The sequence below is a fragment of the Electrona antarctica genome (assembly GCF_951216825.1).
Source record: "Electrona antarctica genome assembly, contig: scaffold_71, whole genome shotgun sequence".
NCBI classification, from domain to species: domain Eukaryota; kingdom Metazoa; phylum Chordata; class Actinopteri; order Myctophiformes; family Myctophidae; genus Electrona; species Electrona antarctica.
The window spans coordinates 177765-199326 of record NW_027637292.1 but is presented as its reverse complement, the minus strand read 5'-3'; the positions used below and the strand labels follow the sequence as shown (position 1 = coordinate 199326).

The 21562-nt window shown below is 48.3% G+C and overlaps 1 protein-coding gene across 1 annotated transcript in view; it reads right to left on the bottom strand.

The window, feature by feature from the left end:
• LOC306919013 (5'-AMP-activated protein kinase subunit gamma-1-like) overlaps nucleotides 1–21562 on the bottom strand; it is a gene marked incomplete at its 3' end in the record, with an annotated part of 40852 nt that overhangs the window by 17535 nt on the left and 1755 nt on the right. The window contains exons 2-7 of the mRNA XM_079531855.1: nucleotides 15228–15288; nucleotides 7293–7396; nucleotides 6833–6914; nucleotides 5281–5339; nucleotides 1799–1844; nucleotides 888–942 (exon numbers count right to left, since the gene is read on the bottom strand). Of these exons, the coding sequence (XP_079387981.1) occupies nucleotides 888–942; nucleotides 1799–1844; nucleotides 5281–5339; nucleotides 6833–6914; nucleotides 7293–7396; nucleotides 15228–15273 (392 nt within the window). The 5' untranslated portion in view covers nucleotides 15274–15288. The remainder of the gene's footprint in view (nucleotides 1–887; nucleotides 943–1798; nucleotides 1845–5280; nucleotides 5340–6832; nucleotides 6915–7292; nucleotides 7397–15227; nucleotides 15289–21562) is intronic.

Below are 21562 nucleotides of genomic sequence, written 5' to 3'. Positions count from 1 at the left end.
CCAAGAGAGGACAGGCTGTGTCCTCACTGCCCAGAGGACAGGCTGTGTCCTCACTGCCCAGAGAGGACAGGCTGTGTCCTCACTGTGTCCTCACTACCCAGAGAGGACAAGCTGTGTCCTCACTGCCCAGAGAGGACAGGCTGTGTCCTCACTTCCCAGAGAGGACAGACTATGTCCTCACTGCCCAGAGAGGACAGGCTGTGTCCTCACTGCCCAGAGAGGACAGACTGTGTCCTCACTGCCCAGAGAGGACAAGCTGTGTCCTCACTTCCCAGAGAGGACAGACTATGTCCTCACTGCCCAGAGAGGACAGGCTGTGTCCTCACTGCCCAGAGAGGACAGGCTGTGTCCTCACTGCCCAGAGAAGACAGACTGTGTCCTCACTGCCCAGAGAGAGGACAGACTGTGTCCTCACTGCCCAGAGAGAGGATAGACTGTGTCCTCACTGCCCAGAGAGGACAGACTGTGTCCTCACTGCCCAGAGAGGACAGACTGTGTCCTCACTGCCCAGAGAGAGGACAGACTGTGTCCTCACTGCCCAGAGAGGACAGGCTGTGTCCTCACTGCCCAGAGAGGACAGACTGTGTCCTCCCTGCCCAGAGAGGACAGACTGTGTCCTCCCTGCCCAGAGAGAGGACAGACTGTGTCCTCACTGCCCAGAGAGGACAGGCTTTGTCCTCACTGCCCAGAGAGGACAGGCTGTGTCCTCACTGCCCAGAGGGGACAGGCTGTGTCCTCACTGCCCAGAGAGGACAGGCTGTGTACTCACTGTAGTCAAGGAGTGGTGGAGACAGAGCTCCACGCACATACAAATGCACGCACGCACGCCCGCACGCACACACGCCCGCCCGCACGCACGCACACACGCACACACACACTCAGTATACCTGGCATCAGGGGTGATGTGAACCAGAGGTTTGAACGTCTCCTGGAGGTAAAGTTCTGGAAAACAAACGCTCACCATGAACCTGTCTCACACACAACCTGTCTCACATACAACCTGTCTCACACACAACCTGTCTCACACACAACCTGTCTCACACACAACCTTTCTCACATACCACACACAACCTGTCTCACACACAACCTGTCTCACACACAACCTGTCTCACACACAACCTGTCTCACACACAACCTGACTCACACACAACCTGTCTCACACACAACCTGTCTCACACACAACCTGTCTCACACACAACCTGTCTCTCACACAACCTGTCTCACACACAACCTGTCTCACACACAACCTGTCTCACACACAACCTGTCTCACACACAACCTGTCTCACACACCACCTGTCTCACACAAAACCTGTCTCACACACAACCTGTCTCACACACAACCTGTCTCACACACCACCTGTCTCACACAAAACCTGTCTCACACACAACCTGTCTCACATACAACCTGTCTCACACACAACCTGTCTCACACACAACCTGGCTCACACACAACCTGTCTCACATACAACCTGTCTCACACACAACCTGTCTCACCCACAACCTGTCTCACACACAACCTGTCTCACACACAACCTGTCTCACATACAACCTGTCTCACATACAACCTGTCTCACACACAACCTGTCTCACATACCACACACAACCTGTCTCACATACAACCTGTCTCACACACAACCTGTCTCACATACCACACACAACCTGTCTCACATACAACCTGTCTCACACACAACCTGTCTCACATACAACCTGTCTCACACACAACCTGTCTCACATACAACCTGTCTCACACACAACCTGTCTCACACACAACCTGTCTCACATACAACCTGTCTCACCTCTCCATGTCTTGATTTTATGCTCCTCCAACTCATAGATCTGGACCTGACAGACAGACAGACAGACAGACAGACAGACAGACAGACAGACAGACAGACAGACAGACAGACAGACAGACAGACAGACAGACAGACAGAGACAGACAGACAGACAGACAGACAGACATCAGCATATTTATATAATATAATTCAAAGGGCTGTGCGTGCGTGCGTGCGTGCGTGCGTGCGTGTGTAAGCCGGTGGAAATGTATAGATGTGTTTGGTTTATTGTAATTTTTGTGCTTTTGCTGTGTTAATACTTTGCATGTTTGGTTGAAATGTTTTTCTTTAAGTTGCTGTGAGTTGATTAGAGTGAGATTATTGTCCAGTGATTTTGCTTTAGTGTTTTGCTTATTTGTGTTTGAGTGTTGCATGATTTTGTAAACCTTATTTTTTCCACTGACTGGCACAACCTAAACTGAGCTAATGACCTGCACCTGGGTTGGGTGTGGCCCACCAATCAGTAGCCCTATATAGCAGAGACAGTGTGTTTGGAGGACAGAGTTTTTCAGAAGAGGAGAAGGAAGGAGAAGGTTCTGTGGAGAACAAGGGGCAGCTACCACGGCTGGGGGCCAGGATGCAGCCGGGGGCCAGTGGTAGCCATGTAGTCGACACTAGATGGGCTGTAAGCGCCACGACCACGACCCCCATGGGGGGCCAGTGGTAGCCCTGTCCTCGACGCTTTAAGTGCCACGACCACGACCCCCAGAGTGTGCGCCCTTGCCGTGGGGGGGCTGCCCAGAGATGAGAGAGACGACACGGAAAGCAGTGGAGAGGTTGCGAGAGGAGAGCTGGATGTGCACATAGAGAACGAGATGAACTGACGGAATGCAGGGGATGTGATTATAGGGAAGGCACTACGCACTTTAAGTAAGACGCTGGAGGGAGGATCTGTTGTGAGGAGCCAGAAGGATTGTTCCAGTCCAACCAGAGGCGAGGCGGCGTTGCGACGGAGAGGTTTTAATACTGCAAGCCAGAGACAGATCGGCCCAGGTGAAATAAGCCTGGGGCGCCTGTAAGTACCCGACCACAGTATTACCCACGTGAACCTTGCTGTTGAGCTGTGAATGTAGAGTGCCCCGGACCAGATGAACTGGCGTCTATTTTATTGTGTTTCAGTGACTACAAGGCGTAGAAGAGTACCCCCTTCCCTGACTGCCTGCACAACCTCCCCTTGCTATTTTGCACATCGTTCTTTTGCACATTGTTCTCCAGACCTTTTTAATTGTTTGTTTTTGTTTTGGTTAGGGTTTTAGGTTTAGGGTGTTTTTAATCATTGTATTTTGTATTGGCCATTTTTAGTGTGCCCCTTGTATAAGGCAAATAAAACTTGTTGTAATCCCCCACCTTAATCCTGTTTCAGTCTTTTTATGGTTTTCCTTAATTTATTGCTCTTTTTAAACTGGTTTTAATATCGAACCTGAGTGTCCTTTTATTGTTTAGAGTTAGAGTTCCCTTGACTCTTTTAATCCAAGGGTGGCGTAGTTGGCTATATGGTTTTAAATGAGTCTCACAGTACAATGCACCCCGCACTTTAATTAGTGCACTTTAAATACACTGTGTTTCTCAAAGTTCTTGTGACATAAACGGCCACACGTCACAAATTGGCGTAGCGCGGCAGGACCAGAAAAAGAGCAATTAGGAAAACGGGAAAGACTGAATTAGATATAGATATATATTATTATTATTATTATTATTATTATTATTATTATTTGTTTTGTTTTGTTTTGTTTTGTTTTGGGTTTGTTTCTTTTTCTTTAATCATGATGATGATGCCTGTATATCCGGGTGCCCCTTGGCTGCCTCAATTTAAAGGACCAGATGGTGATATAAAGTATTCAATGGAAGGAACAAATGCAAGGGTTGCTGGGTTCCCAAGACCTAACTGATGAAAAAGAGGTAGCCATTTTGTTTAGTACCCTTGTGTGGTGGGTGCTAGCAGGTGCGCTATAGTGGATTGGGAGGACTGGAGTCAGGGTTGCAGGGACTGCCAACCATTCAGTGTGGGGGGATGTAAGCCGGTGGAAATGTATAGATGTGTTTGGTTTATTGTAATTTTTGTGCTTTTGCTGTGTTAATACTTTGCATGTTTGGTTGAAATGTTTTTCTTTAAGTTGCTGTGAGTTGATTAGAGTGAGATTATTGTCCAGTGATTTTGCTTTAGTGTTTTGCTTATTTGTGTTTGAGTGTTGCATGATTTTGTAAACCTTATTTTTTCCACTGACTGGCACAACCTAAACTGAGCTAATGACCTGCACCTGGGTTGGGTGTGGCCCACCAATCAGTAGCCCTATATAGCAGAGACAGTGTGTTTGGAGGACAGAGTTTTTCAGAAGAGGAGAAGGAAGGAGAAGGTTCTGTGGAGAACAAGGGGCAGCTACCACGGCTGGGGGCCAGGATGCAGCCGGGGGCCAGTGGTAGCCATGTAGTCGACACTAGATGGGCTGTAAGCGCCACGACCACGACCCCCATGGGGGGCCAGTGGTAGCCCTGTCCTCGACGCTTTAAGTGCCACGACCACGACCCCCAGAGTGTGCGCCCTTGCCGTGGGGGGGCTGCCCAGAGATGAGAGAGACGACACGGAAAGCAGTGGAGAGGTTGCGAGAGGAGAGCTGGATGTGCACATAGAGAACGAGATGAACTGACGGAATGCAGGGGATGTGATTATAGGGAAGGCACTACGCACTTTAAGTAAGACGCTGGAGGGAGGATCTGTTGTGAGGAGCCAGAAGGATTGTTCCAGTCCAACCAGAGGCGAGGCGGCGTTGCGACGGAGAGGTTTTAATACTGCAAGCCAGAGACAGATCGGCCCAGGTGAAATAAGCCTGGGGCGCCTGTAAGTACCCGACCACAGTATTACCCACGTGAACCTTGCTGTTGAGCTGTGAATGTAGAGTGCCCCGGACCAGATGAACTGGCGTCTATTTTATTGTGTTTCAGTGACTACAAGGCGTAGAAGAGTACCCCCTTCCCTGACTGCCTGCACAACCTCCCCTTGCTATTTTGCACATCGTTCTTTTGCACATTGTTCTCCAGACCTTTTTAATTGTTTGTTTTTGTTTTGGTTAGGGTTTTAGGTTTAGGGTGTTTTTAATCATTGTATTTTGTATTGGCCATTTTTAGTGTGCCCCTTGTATAAGGCAAATAAAACTTGTTGTAATCCCCCACCTTAATCCTGTTTCAGTCTTTTTATGGTTTTCCTTAATTTATTGCTCTTTTTAAACTGGTTTTAATATCGAACCTGAGTGTCCTTTTATTGTTTAGAGTTAGAGTTCCCTTGACTCTTTTAATCCAAGGGTGGCGTAGTTGGCTATATGGTTTTAAATGAGTCTCACAGTACAATGCACCCCGCACTTTAATTAGTGCACTTTAAATACACTGTGTTTCTCAAAGTTCTTGTGACATAAACGGCCACACGTCACACGTGCGTGCGTGCGTGTTACCATGGGTGACTTGTAGTTTCTGGTCAAGATGTTGATGAAGTCTGTGATGGTCAACATTCCTGGAGGGAGAGAGAGAGAGAGAGAGAGAGAGAGAGAGAGAGAGACAGAGAGAGAGAGAGACAGAGAGAGAGAGAGAGAGACAGAGAGAGAGAGAGAGAGACAGAGAGAGAGAGAGACAGAGAGAGAGAATTGAACCCCCAACACACTCAGAAGCACAAACAGACAGCCTCACGGAACCTAGCGCCGCACAGCCCTGTCCTCCAACCTCAACCTGCCCTGCATTTCACACGCCAAACATTCTAACAATCATCTTAATTACATTAATTTGCGTAAAAAAAAACATATCCCCGCAAATCACGTGTCACCAGAGAAAATGCATGTTGGGACGGCTTCCGGGTCACCAGTGAAATGCATTTTGGGACGGACACAGATTAATACTGGGACACACTTTTCCGCGTAACAGACCCACACGGGGAAAACAACTCGGACCCTGATACTACTAGCTACTCTTGCGTCAGTCGACATAACTTCTTCTTTGGGGAAGCATCACGGCCAACGCGCGGGTTGCGCGGCACAGGCACCTGTAAGCCAGCTCTGACAGTTGGACGGGGGCATGTTAACGTGAACGAAAATATTCAATAACTTCCATTTATAGGCAGAATATCACCACCAAATTTACATCACAAATCAATGGTGTACTTATGATTGTACTACAGCATTTACTTGCAAAAGAAACGTTTAACACAATCAGTGCCGGAAGTCCTTCAAAATAGGAGCTCTGGAGTGCCGGAACAACATGGCCGCTTTTACTCGGAAAGCCATGACCCGGAAACAATCCACTAAAAAAAGTTCACTTTACATAGCTAGCTTACATTGCGATCGTTTTAGTTTATACGATATATGATCCAAAAAGCGTTCATATTTTGCGGGAGAGACGGATGAGGAGCAGAAATGAAGCGCCAGTATATCGATCCGTTCAACACCACGGAAAGCGCCCTGGATTAGGAGAGACGAGTCATTCTTTCCGCCACGCTAACGGCTAACTCAATGATAAGCTAACATGGGGACAGAGCGGAGCATACGGTAGCCGAGAGGCGAACTGACAAATAAAAAAAAGGGAAAAATTCAGAATATCCTTATCTCGCCCCGTATCATTGAGGATGTGCTAGGACGTCTACAGACATCTTTAGGACGCGTCGATTGGGACCCCTAGGACGTGCTGACACGTCGGATGGACAGAAACATTTAATTAGCCTAATTTTGTGCCCAACCCAACTTCCCAACACCATCTGTAAACAATCCCCCCCCCCCCCCCCCCCCCCCCCATCACATTACCCACACTGAACATCATTTGCTGTTCATATATTCAGAACGGGTAAGGACTAGTTTCATGAACTCGTGAATGTTTTCAATCGATAAATGGTCACGGTACGCTGGGTGTTACAGGGTTAAATGGTCACGGTACGCTGGGTGTTACATGGTTAAATGGTCACGGTACGCGTGCAGTGAATTATGTTTTATGATGAGCGATAAAGCAGGTTAATCCTCTCACCTACAAAGCGTTGTGTGTTGTTCTCCCAGAGAGGAGCGGCTCTCACTCCGTTAGAAACCAGAGCAAAGAAGGCCTTGTTCACCTGAAGAAAGAAATAGAACATGAGTAATAATAATAATCATAATAATACACGCACTTGCTCGCTTGCACACGCTCGCACACACACACGCACAAGCACATGGGCACGCACGCACATGCACACACACGCACGCACAAGCACATGGGCACGCACGCACATGCACACACACGCACGCACATGCACACACGCGTGCACGCGTGCACGCACACACACACGCACACACACACACACACACGCACGCACACACACACACACACACACACACACGCGTGCACGCGCACGTGCACGCACACACACACACACACACACACACACACACACACACACACACACACACACACACACACACACACACACACACACAGACACACACACACACACCTGCAGCGTGGTGTCAAACACCACCAGTTTGGAGGACGTAGGGATGATGTCATAACACCTGTGACTCTTCATGAACACTGTGTACACGTCTCTCTGCTCTGGAGCTGCAGACAGACAGGCAGAGAGACAGACAGGCAGAGAGACAGACAGGCATAGAGACAGACAGGCAGAGAGACAGACAGGCAGAGAGACAGACAGGCAGAGAGACAGACAGGCAGAGAGACAGACAGACAGACAAACAGACAGACAGACAGACAGACAGACAGACAGACAGACAGACAGGTAGAGGGACAGACAGACAGGTAGAGGGACAGACAGACAGACAGGTATCAGTACAGTATAGAATAGAGCAATCCTACTATAAATGTGCCACGCCTCTGCGTGTCATATTCGACACACACGTTCCACACCCCCAAAGGGGGTGCAGTGCCCGGTATCGAGTCGGTCGGACCCACGGTTCTCCAGAACCACCACAAAAGGCTCTGGTCAGGCTCTGCCAGTGGGCCTAATCAGCCTAAATCCCCTCACCTCCTGTGCAATTTCCAGCCTCTGCCTCAGCCAATTGATCGCCATGGCAACCCCACACCTGACAATAGGCCTATCTCACAGCATTTCCCCGCCCCCTTTTTACGCCCCCTTTTGTTGATAGTGGTGTTATTTTTTTTGCGGTCCATAGGCTTCCATGTTAAAAGAGGTATTTTCACAAGCCACAAACTATCGTTTGGTAAAGGTAAGGTTTATTCTACTTATTGGAGTTGTTATACCATTGTGTTTTCTTCATATTATTATCGGTCTTTGACATTTTAACATTAGGAAATGTACTTAGATTCTCCAGAGAAAAAAGAGTGGTAATGCCTAATGTTAAATGACACCACTATCTACCGGAAGTGGGCGTGGAAAGGGGGCTGTGAGATAGGCCTATTGAATAGCCTACTTAACCAGTCCACGTTTTACAGTCCATCAGTTTGCGCTCTTCAGACACAGACAGATACAGAGATCTCCATGTGGGACACAGACAGATACAGAGATCTCCATGTGGGACACAGACAGATACAGAGATCTCCATGTGGGACACAGACAGATACAGAGATCTCCATGTGGGACACAGACAGATACAGAGATCTCCATGTGGGACACAGACAGATACAGAGATCTCCATGTGGGACACAGACAGATACAGAGATCTCCATGTGGGACACAGACAGATACAGAGATCTCCATGTGGGACACAGACAGATACAGAGATCTCCATGTGGGACACAGACAGATACAGAGATCTCCATGTGGGACACAGACAGATACAGAGATCTCCATGTGGGACACAGACAGATACAGAGATCTCCATGTGGGACACAGACAGATACAGAGATCTCCATGTGGGACAGACAGATAGTTAAAACGGGTGCTATGACAAGTTGACAACGGGTATGCTATACAGTTGCAAACTGAAGTGAACGCAGTTTGCGTAACTCTGTCTATATCTAAAGCTCTGGTGTTAACCCAATCTCCTTTGCAGTGCTGGATTGGGAGGGAGGAGCTGGCAATCTGCAGAAGGGGAGACACCTGGCCAGTGTCCTCCCCAGACACTATCTAATGTTCTGCTCTCTATAGAGACACCTGGCCAGTGTCCTCCTCCCCAAACACTATCTAATGTTCTGCTCTCCATAGAGACACCTGGCCAGTGTCCTCCTCCCCAGACACTATCTAATGTTCTGCTCTCTATAGAGACACCTGGCCAGTGTCCTCCTCCCCAGACACTATCTAATGTTCTGCTCTCTATAGAGACACCTGGCCAGTGTCCTCCTCCCCAAACACTAACTAATGTTCTGCTCTCTATAGAGACACCTGGCCAGTGTCCTCCTCCCCAAACACTATCTAATGTTCTGCTCTCTATAGAGACACCTGGCCAGTGTCCTCCTCCCCAGACACTATCTAATGTTCTACTCTCTATAGAGACACCTGGCCAGTGTCCTCCTCCCCAGACACTAACTAATATTCTGCTCTCTATAGAGACACCTGGCCAGTGTCCTCCCCAAACACTATCTAATGTTCTGCTCTCTATAGAGACACCTGGCCAGTGTCCTCCTCCCCAAACACTATCTAATGTTCTGCTCTCTATAGAGACACCTGGCCAGTGTCCTCCTCCCCAAACACTATCTAATGTTCTGCTCTCTATAGAGACACCTGGCCAGTGTCCTCCTCCCCAGACACTATCTAATGTTCTGCTCTCTATAGAGACACCTGGCCAGTGTCCTCCTCCCCAAACACTATCTAATGTTCTGCTCTCTATAGAGACACCTGGCCAGTGTCCTCCTCCCCAAACACTATCTAATGTTCTGCTCTCTATAGAGACACCTGGCCAGTGTCCTCCTCCCCAGACACTATCTAATGTTCTGCTCTCTATAGAGACACCTGGCCAGTGTCCTCCTCCCCAAACACTATCTAATGTTCTGCTCTCTATAGAGACACCTGGCCAGTGTCCTCCTCCCCAGACACTATCTAATGTTCTACTCTCTATAGAGACACCTGGCCAGTGTCCTCCTCCCCAGACACTAACTAATATTCTGCTCTCTATAGAGACACCTGGCCAGTGTCCTCCCCAAACACTATCTAATGTTCTGCTCTCTATAGAGACACCTGGCCAGTGTCCTCCTCCCCAAACACTATCTAATGTTCTGCTCTCTATAGAGACACCTGGCCAGTGTCCTCCTCCCCAAACACTATCTAATGTTCTGCTCTCTATAGAGACACCTGGCCAGTGTCCTCCTCCCCAGACACTATCTAATGTTCTGCTCTCTATAGAGACACCTGGCCAGTGTCCTCCTCCCCAAACACTATCTAATGTTCTGCTCTCTATAGAGACACCTGGCCAGTGTCCTCCTCCCCAAACACTATCTAATGTTCTGCTCTCTATAGAGACACCTGGCCAGTGTCCTCCTCCCCAAACACTAACTAATGTTCTGCTCTCTATAGAGACACCTGGCCAGTGTCCTCCTCCCCAAACACTAACTAATATTCTGCTCTCTATAGAGACACCTGGCCAGTGTCCTCCCCAAACACTATCTAATGTTCTGCTCTCTATAGAGACACCTGGCCAGTGTCCTCCTCCCCAAACACTATCTAATGTTCTGCTCTCTATAGAGACACCTGGCCAGTGTCCTCCTCCCCAAACACTATCTAATGTTCTGCTCTCTATAGAGACACCTGGCCAGTGTCCTCCTCCCCAGACACTATCTAATGTTCTGCTCTCTATAGAGACACCTGGCCAGTGTCCTCCTCCCCAAACACTATCTAATGTTCTGCTCTCTATAGAGACACCTGGCCAGTGTCCTCCTCCCCAAACACTATCTAATGTTCTGCTCTCTATAGAGACACCTGGCCAGTGTCCTCCTCCCCAAACACTATCTAATGTTCTGCTCTCTATAGAGACACCTGGCCAGTGTCCTCCTCCCCAGACACTATCTAATGTTCTGCTCTCTATAGAGACACCTGGCCAGTGTCCTCCTCCCCAAACACTATCTAATGTTCTGCTCTCTATAGAGACACCTGGCCAGTGTCCTCCTCCCCAAACACTATCTAATGTTCTGCTCTCTATAGAGACACCAGGCCAGTGTCCTCCTCCCCAAACACTAACTAATGTTATGCTCTCTATAGAGACACCTGGCCAGTGTCCTCCTCCCCAAACACTATCTAATGTTCTGCTCTCTATAGAGACACCTGGCCAGTGTCCTCCTCCCCAAACACTATCTAATGTTCTGCTCTCTATAGAGACACCTGGCCAGTGTCCTCCTCCCCAAACACTATCTAATGTTCTGCTCTCTATAGAGACACCTGGCCAGTGTCCTCCTCCCCAAACACTATCTAATGTTCTGCTCTCTATAGAGACACCTGGCCAGTGTCCTCCTCCCCAAACACTATCTAATGTTCTGCTCTCTATAGAGACACCTGGCCAGTGTCCTCCTCCCCAAACACTATCTAATGTTCTGCTCTCTATAGAGACACCTGGCCAGTGTCCTCCTCCCCAAACACTATCTAATGTTATGCTCTCTATAGAGACACCTGGCCAGTGTCCTCCTCCCCAGACACTATCTAATGTTCTGCTCTCTATAGAGACACCTGGCCAGTGTCCTCCTCCCCAAACACTATCTAATGTTCTGCTCTCTATAGAGACACCTGGCCAGTGTCCTCCTCCCCAGACACTATCTAATGTTCTGCTCTCTATAGAGACACCTGGCCAGTGTCCTCCTCCCCAGACACTAACTAATGTTCTGCTCTCTATAGAGACACCTGGCCAGTGTCCTCCCCAAACACTATCTAATGTTCTGCTCTCTATAGAGACACCTGGCCAGTGTCCTCCCCAAACACTATCTAATGTTCTGCTCTCTATAGAGACACCTGGCCAGTGTCCTCCTCCCCAAACACTATCTAATGTTCTGCTCTCTATAGAGACACCTGGCCAGTGTCCTCCCCAGACACTATCTAATGTTCTGCTCTCTATAGAGACACCTGGCCAGTGTCCTCCTCCCCAAACACTATCTAATGTTCTGCTCTCTATAGAGACACCTGGCCAGTGTCCTCCCCAGACACTATCTAATGTTCTGCTCTCTATAGAGACACCTGGCCAGTGTCCTCCTCCCCAAACACTATCTAATGTTCTGCTCTCTATAGAGACACCTGGCCAGTGTCCTCCTCCCCAAACACTATCTAATGTTCTGCTCTCTATAGAGACACCTGGCCAGTGTCCTCCCCAAACACTATCTAATATTCTGCTCTCTATAGAGACACCTGGCCAGTGTCCTCCCCAAACACTATCTAATGTTCTGCTCTCTATAGAGACACCTGGCCAGTGTCCTCCTCCCCAGACACTATCTAATGTTCTGCTCTCTATAGAGACACCTGGCCAGTGTCCTCCTCCCCAAACACTATCTAATGTTCTGCTCTCTATAGAGACACCTGGCCAGTGTCCTCCTCCCCAGACACTATCTAATGTTCTGCTCTCTATAGAGACACCTGGCCAGTGTCCTCCTCCCCAAACACTATCTAATGTTCTGCTCTCTATAGAGACACCTGGCCAGTGTCCTCCTCCCCAAACACTATCTAATGTTCTGCTCTCTATAGAGACACCTGGCCAGTGTCCTCCTCCCCAGACACTATCTAATGTTCTGCTCTCTATAGAGACACCTGGCCAGTGTCCTCCTCCCCAGACACTATCTAATGTTCTGCTCTCTATAGAGACACCTGGCCAGTGTCCTCCTCCCCAGACACTAACTAATGTTCTGCTCTCTATAGAGACACCTGGCCAGTGTCCTCCTCCCCAGACACTATCTAATGTTCTGCTCTCTATAGAGACACCTGGCCAGTGTCCTCCCCAGACACTATCTAATGTTCTGCTCTCTATAGAGACACCTGGCCAGTGTCCTCCTCCCCAAACACTATCTAATGTTCTGCTCTCTATAGAGACACCTGGCCAGTGTCCTCCTCCCCAGACACTATCTAATGTTCTGCTCTCTATAGAGACACCTGGCCAGTGTCCTCCCCAAACACTATCTAATGTTCTGCTCTCTATAGAGACACCTGGCCAGTGTCCTCCTCCCCAAACACTATCTAATGTTCTGCTCTCTATAGAGACACCTGGCCAGTGTCCTCCTCCCCAGACACTATCTAATGTTCTGCTCTCTATAGAGACACCTGGCCAGTGTCCTCCTCCCCAGACACTATCTAATGTTCTGCTCTCTATAGAGACACCTGGCCAGTGTCCTCCTCCCCAAACACTATCTAATGTTCTGCTCTCTATAGAGACACCTGGCCAGTGTCCTCCTCCCCAAACACTATCTAATGTTCTGCTCTCTATAGAGACACCTGGCCAGTGTCCTCCTCCCCAAACACTATCTAATGTTCTGCTCTATAGAGACACCTGGCCAGTGTCCTCCTCCCCAGACACTATCTAATGTTCTGCTCTCTATAGAGACACCTGGCCAGTGTCCTCCTCCCCAAACACTATCTAATGTTCTGCTCTCTATAGAGACACCTGGCCAGTGTCCTCCTCCCCAAACACTATCTAATGTTCTGCTCTCTATAGAGACACCTGGCCAGTGTCCTCCTCCCCAAACACTATCTAATGTTCTGCTCTCTATAGAGACACCTGGCCAGTGTCCTCCCCAAACACTATCTAATGTTCTGCTCTCTATAGAGACACCTGGCCAGTGTCCTCCTCCCCAAACACTATCTAATGTTCTGCTCTCTATAGAGACACCTGGCCAGTGTCCTCCTCCCCAGACACTATCTAATGTTCTGCTCTCTATAGAGACACCTGGCCAGTGTCCTCCTCCCCAAACACTAACTAATGTTCTGCTCTCTATAGAAACACCTGGCCAGTGTCCTCCCCAAACACTATCTAATGTTCTGCTCTCTATAGAAACACCTGGCCAGTGTCCTCCTCCCCAGACACTATCTAATGTTATGCTCTCTATAGAGACACCTGGCCAGTGTCCTCCTCCCCAAACACTATCTAATGTTCTGCTCTCTATAGAGACACCTGGCCAGTGTCCTCCTCCCCAAACACTAACTAATGTTCTGCTCTCTATAGAGACACCTGGCCAGTGTCCTCCTCCCCAAACACTAACTAATGTTATGCTCTCTATAGAGACACCTGGCCAGTGTCCTCCTCCCCAAACACTATCTAATGTTCTGCTCTCTATAGAGACACCTGGCCAGTGTCCTCCTCCCCAAACACTATCTAATGTTCTGCTCTCTATAGAGACACCTGGCCAGTGTCCTCCTCCCCAGACACTAACTAATGTTATGCTCTCTATAGAGACACCTGGCCAGTGTCCTCCTCCCCAAACACTATCTAATGTTCTGCTCTCTATAGAGACACCTGGCCAGTGTCCTCCTCCCCAGACACTAACTAATGTTATGCTCTCTATAGAGACACCTGGCCAGTGTCCTCCTCCCCAGACACTAACTAATGTTATGCTCTCTATAGAGACACCTGGCCAGTGTCCTCCTCCCCAGACACTATCTAATGTTAAGCTCTCTATAGAGACACCTGGCCAGTGTCCTCCTCCCCAGACACTATCTAATGTTCTGCTCTCTATAGAGACACCTGGCCAGTGTCCTCCTCCCCAAACACTATCTAATGTTCTGCTCTCTATAGAGACACCTGGCCAGTGTCCTCCTCCCCAGACACTAACTAATGTTATGCTCTCTATAGAGACACCTGGCCAGTGTCCTCCTCCCCAAACACTATCTAATGTTCTGCTCTCTATAGAGACACCTGGCCAGTGTCCTCCTCCCCAAACACTAACTAATGTTCTGGTCACTAAGGGGAGACACCCTGTTCTGGTGTCTCCATTCCTCCTCAGGCAGGCTGCAGCCACACCAGAGCAACTTTGTTCTCGCTTATATGTTGTTAATCGGGGCGGGTTGTTCACCGCCAGCCTTAGGCCTCAGTCACACTATTGAGACACCTGTCTTGTCCGTGTTTAATGGCCGCCCCCCCAATGCATTTCCAATGGAAGTCACATGTTTGTTTGGTGAAACCATGTGCTTCCATTGGAAATGCATTGGGGCGGCCATTCAACACGGACAAGACACAAGAAACAGACAAGACAGGTGTTTCAATAGTGTGACTGAGGCCTTGGTTGGAACTAAAAACGAATCCTTTGATTATCTTTATTCATTAATTGTTCAATAAAACACATTTTCTTTCTGCTTTAACTCCGTCTGGTCTCCCCTCTTTGTGATTGGCTCCCGAGGCAGCCATAACAGTTACGTAACCAACAACAACCAATTAGCTGCTACAAACGCTATGCAAAGCTCGGCCAATCACAGCGGAAGTTAGATTACTCCGGAAAAATAAGAAAGTGTGTCAATAACTATAGTGTGGTCGCCAGACTAATAATAATAATAATAATAACAACTATATCTTCTTACCGTCAATCATCTGAGCTTCTTTAGTCAATTCTTGCCTGTCAATCATCTTGTCTGACACGCTCTGCACCTGTATGCCTCACGCACACACACACACACACACACACACACACACACACACAGATGGACGGTCGTATCAGATCTCTCTCCACAGCCGAAAATATAAAATCGATAATAATCTGATGATCAATAGGCTATATATAATCCAACATCGATATATCGATGATATTATCGCCTGATTCATAGTTTATATTATAGTCCTATACGCTGTAGGTCGCATCATCATCATCATCATCATCATCATGAAAACAGCCGATCTCCAAGACCACAGACACCGCAGCAGAACAGCGACGCATGAAACAGACGATATGTTGATCGATTAAAAACAAAAAAACATCGTATAAAAAAATGTATGTTCATCAATAAATCACCTCTCCGTTTGATGCCTGTCCTGTCCTGCAAAATAGGCGCGCGCGCGCGCGCACGCGCGCACGCACACACACACACACACACACACACACACACACGCCTAGCCTACCTGTCTTCGGTTGGACGATATCGGGTACGCGCGCAGTACGCACGCACTCTTGTCTTGTTCTTTATATCCCAGACCCAGCAGTGTGTGTGGGGGTGTGCTTCCGTGCACATGCATGCGCGTGTGTTTGTGAGCGCAACTCGTGTGTGTGTGTGTGTGTGTGTGTGTGTGTGTGTGTGTGTGTGTGTGTGTGTGTGTGTGTGTGTGTGTGTGTGTGTGTGTGTGTGCGTGCGTGCGTGTGTGTGTGTGGGTGTGTGATCGCCGTGCGTGTGGATGAGCGCCCGCGCACACACGCGGGTATAACGTTGTTTGGGTTCGGTGCCGATGGATAGTTCCCTCAGCGCACACACACTCATCACTTCCGCTGAAGACTTTCAAAATAAAAATCTCTCTCTCTCTCTCTCTCTCTCTCTCTCTCTCTCTCTCTCTCTCTCTCTCTCCATCCATGGTGCAATTACAGGTACCTTCCACTAGGTGGAGACATCTGCACATGTTTGTTTATCTATCTATCTATTGTGAACGAGGGACCACCACCCTGACTATAGAATCAACCTGGGGACCACCACCCTGACTATAGAATCAACCTGGGGACCACCACCCTGACTATAGAATCAACCTGGGGACCACCACCCTGACTATATAATCAACCTGGGGACCCCCACCCTGACTATAGAATCAACCTGGGGACCAACACCCTGACTATAGAATCAACCTGGGGACCACCACCCTGAATATAGAATCAACCTGGGGACCACCACCCTGACTATATAATCAACCTGGGGACCCCCACCCTGACTATAGAATCAACCTGGGGACCAACACCCTGACTATAGAATCAACCTGGGGACCACCACCCTGAATATAGAATCAACCTGGGGACCACCAAGGTTTTCAACCAAGGTTCATGTTATAGGTTGTTATGAGAGAAGGTAAAAGATGAGTGTTAATTTTTCATTTGCTGCTTTCTTTCATTTTAGGGATTTTAGCTGTTTTGAACAGGGGAGCGGGGAAATTCGAACATGGGGCTAAATATATATTTTTACAACATTGTATAGCGATTTTTTTTTTTTATTATTTACTATAGTCCTACTAGACCCCAAGAAATTACATCTGGCCACAAAAGATCACAGGATCTACTGAATGTGTCAAACTGACATATTCAGCCTATGACACACAGTGTGGCTTCCCCCCAATAGGCTACCTTCACTTTCAGTAGATCCTGTGATCTTCTGTGGCCAGACGTAATTTCCTGAGGTCTAGTAGGACTATAGTAAACAATAATAAAAAAAAAAAATCGCCATAATATTTTGTGAAAACAAAATACATATTTAGCCCCATGCTCGAATGCCCCCGCCCCCTGTCAAAAACAGCTAAAATCCCTAAAACGAAAGAAAGCAGCAAATGAAAAAAAATAATGAACACTCATCATTTACTTTCTCTAATAACAACCTATTCAGAAAAATGCACATAAAGTGCACAAAGACCCGCACACCGTCTGCACTACGAACTTTATTGGCAACGTTTCGGTCAAAGACCTTCTTCAGGCATCTGCCTACGCACCACCTCAGAGCATACAGGTGAATACATTGAGCCCTGCCTACGCACCCGCCTCAGAGCATACAGGTGAATACATTGAGCCCTGCCTACGCACCCGCCTCAGAGCATACAGGTGAATACATTGAGCCCTGCCTACGCACCCGCCTCAGAGCATACAGGTGAATACATTGAGCCCTGCCTACGCACCACCTCATACAGGTGAATACATTGAGCCCTGCCTACGCACCACCTCATACAGGTGAATACATTGAGCCCTGCCTACGCACCACCTCATACAGGTGAATACATTGAGCCCTGCCTACGCACCCGCCTCAGAGCATACAGGTGAATACATTGAGCCCTGCCTACGCACCACCTCATACAGGTGAATACATTGAGCCCTGCCTACGCACCCGCCTCAGAGCATACAGGTGAATACATTGAGCCCTGCCTACGCACCCGCCTCAGAGCATACAGGTGAATACATTGAGCCCTGCCTACGCACCCGCCTCAGAGCATACAGGTGAATACATTGAGCCCTGCCTACGCACCCGCCTCAGAGCATACAGGTGAATACATTGAGTCCTGCCTACGCACCCGCCTCAGAGCATACAGGTGAATACATTGAGCCCTGCCTACGCACCACCTCATACAGGTGAATACATTGAGCCCTGCCTACGCACCACCTCATACAGGTGAATACATTGAGCCCTGCCTACGCACCACCTCATACAGGTGAATACATTGAGCCCTGCCTACGCACCCGTCTCAGAGCATACAGGTGAATACATTGAGCCCTGCCTACGCACCCGCCTCAGAGCATACAGGTGAATACATTGAGCCCTGCCTACGCACCCGCCTCAGAGCATACAGGTGAATACATTGAGCCCTGCCTACGCACCCGCCTCAGAGCATACAGGTGAATACATTGAGCCCTGCCTACGCACCCGCCTCAGAGCATACAGGTGAATACATTGAGCCCTGCCTACGCACCCGCCTCAGAGCATACAGGTGAATACATTGAGTCCTGCCTACGCACCCGCCTCAGAGCATACAGGTGAATACATTGAGCCCTGCCTACGCACCACCTCATACAGGTGAATACATTGAGCCCTGCCTACGCACCACCTCATACAGGTGAATACATTGAGCCCTGCCTACGCACCACCTCATACAGGTGAATACATTGAGTCCTGCCTACGCACCACCTCATACAGGTGAATACATTGAGCCCTGCCTACGCACCACCTCATACAGGTGAATACATTGAGCCCTGCCTACGCACCACCTCATACAGGTGAATACATTGAGCCCTGCCTACGCACCACCTCATACAGGTGAATACATTGAGCCCTGCCTACGCACCACCTCATACAGGTGAATACATTGAGCCCTGCCTACGCACCACCTCATACAGGTGAATACATTGAGCCCTGCCTACGCACCACCTCATACAGGTGAATACATTGAGCCATGCCTACGCACCCGTCTCAGAGCATACAGGTGAATACATTGAGCCCTGCCTACGCACCCGCCTCAGAGCATACAGGTGAATACATTGAGCCCTGCCTACGCACCCGCCTCAGAGCATACAGGTGAATACATTGAGCCCTGCCTACGCACCCGCCTCAGAGCATACAGGTGAATACATTGAGTCCTGCCTACGCACCCGCCTCAGAGCATACAGGTGAATACATTGAGCCCTGCCTACGCACCACCTCATACAGGTGAATACATTGAGCCCTGCCTACGCACCCGCCTCAGAGCATACAGGTGAATACATTGAGCCATGCCTACGCACCCGCCTCAGAGCATACAGGTGAATACATTGAGCCATGCCTACGCACCCACCTCAGAGCATACAGGTGAATACATTGAGCCCTGCCTACGCACCACCTCATACAGGTGAATACATTGAGTCCTGCCTACGCACCCGCCTCAGAGCATACAGGTGAATACATTGAGCCCTGCCTACGCACCACCTCAGAGCATACAGGTGTGCATAAGACTTTATGCAGCTGGCTCAGGGGTAGAGTGGCTGGATGGTAACGGCAAGGGTGCCAGTTCGAACCCTGTGGGCTCCCCCAGAGTTAGTGTCGAAGTGTCCTTGAGCAAGACACTGAACCCCTGATTGCTCCTGATGTGCTGGTTGGTGCCCAATTGCATGGTTTCCGCCGCCATCGGTGTGTGTGTGTGTGTATGTGTGAATGTGTGTGTGTGCATGGGTGAATGTAATGCACAATCTATGTAAAGCGCCTTGGATAAAGGCGCTAAAAGCACCATTTACCATTTACTTTGTTGCCTCTAATAACAACCTAAAACATGACAAAAACTAAAGTTGTAAATTGTTAATGCTTTTGTTGTAACATTTGCTATGCATCCCATGTGTATGAAAAACAGTCCACTGTTTCTCTACTAAGGGTCATGTTTCTCTACTAATGGTCCTGTGTATGAAAAACAGTCCACTGTTTCTCTACTAATGGTCCTGTGTATGAAAAACAGTCCACTGTTTCTCTACTAATGGTCCATTGATGACAACTAATAATTTCCTAATAATAATGAGTCAACCAGACATTCCGGTGCACTTCTTCCCCCTGTTGAGATTCTAACTCTCTTTCTCTGTGGAGTTTCTTCACCTCCAACTTGTCGGTAAAATAATAGTCCAGAGGCTTAGTGCACTTTTTTAGGAGAATAGTGCACTTGCGGATAAAAGCACCACATTTTGTATGAGGCTTCTTTATGTCATGCTAAAGGATTTTAGCCTAGGAGCCCTTGTCAAATATCTATTTTAAATATCAAATTGCAAGACTATCAATATCAATGAAATATTTGAAATATGTGAAAATCCGCCTAGTATTTTTCAGACTATAATAAAATGATCAGATTACTTCCAAATGTGATAAAGTTGACTTATTTTGACATATACAAGTCACAGAACATGAAATATCATCAATAACACCTTTATTGCAATGAAGAATACAAATGAATGTGCATCATAGTGCGAAACATGTTATAGAGCTGTGCGCATTCTGCCTAGTCACAATTGCATTTGCAAAGTGGGGAACAGTCCAAATTTGCATTGCTGCATTGGCAGGTATACATCACCTTTACAGGTGCATCTGATCAGCTCTCTGCAAGCTCTGGAAACCTTTGGAATGGTCAGTAAACTAGCACCCATGACCCTTCTTCCTTGGCCCATAGTTTTGTGGAGAAGGAATCATTTGATGGCTTTGTGTGCTGGTGGCCCAGATGCCTGCTTGGTAGACTGCCCGTTTCACATGTGAGTGCACCCTGGGTGGGAGGTAATTTCTCTATCGTTCGATTTTGTTCACAGAAGAGTTATTTTCTTTTTTCGTTGATGGAGCTCAAAGGACTGGATTTGTCGTACAAAATTACTGTCAGTCTTTCAAGCTCCCGGAAGTGCTGGCAGTCAACATCTAGTTGCTGGAAGGGATGCTTTGCCAGATTGACGAATGTTTCTGTCGCAGGCAGCATCATAGGCTTGCCAGGTCCGCCAAGCTGACTTCTTACCCTTTCCATTAATAGCCGGGGAGCGGGAATAGAGATGAACCTGTGATGTCATGACATACTTTTTATTTGTGTTTTTTCTATTAACTTGGTCATTAAGGAACACAGAATGAGAGGTCTGCTCTGACCAAATGAATAGAAAAAAAACACAAATAAAAAGTATGTTATGACATCACAGGTCCTTTTGGGTGACTGGCTCCCCGGCTATTAAGGCATATGTTGTGTCACAACCGGAATATGCGTGAAACATAGGCAGGGCTCGAGATTTGGGTTCCCCTAGGGCCTAGGCTATTGCAGTCTACCAAGCGGGCATCTGGGCCACCAGCACACGAAGCCACCAAGTGATTCCTTCTCCACAGAACTATGGGTGGGTTAAGGAAGAAGGGTCATGGGTGCCAGTTTGGCTGACCATTCCAGAGGTTTCCAGAGCTTGCAGAGAGCTGATCAGATACGAAAGGAGATGCACTCCTTTCGTAGGCTTCTCCTACGAAACTTGGCAATTCTGCTCAGCAAGCCATCCTGGGAAGCAGTATAGGGGAAGGCCTCTCGGAGGACATGAACACCCTTTCTTCATACCTGAAGGACTGCCGCCTCAAGCTCAGTGTTGAGAAGACTGTAGCAACAATGTTCCACCTCTACAAAAGGGAAGCAACTCGCCAAATCAACATCATGGTCGACGGTGCCCGGCTACAGTCCCAGTCCTCACCGACATACATGGAGTGAAGCTCGACAGAACACT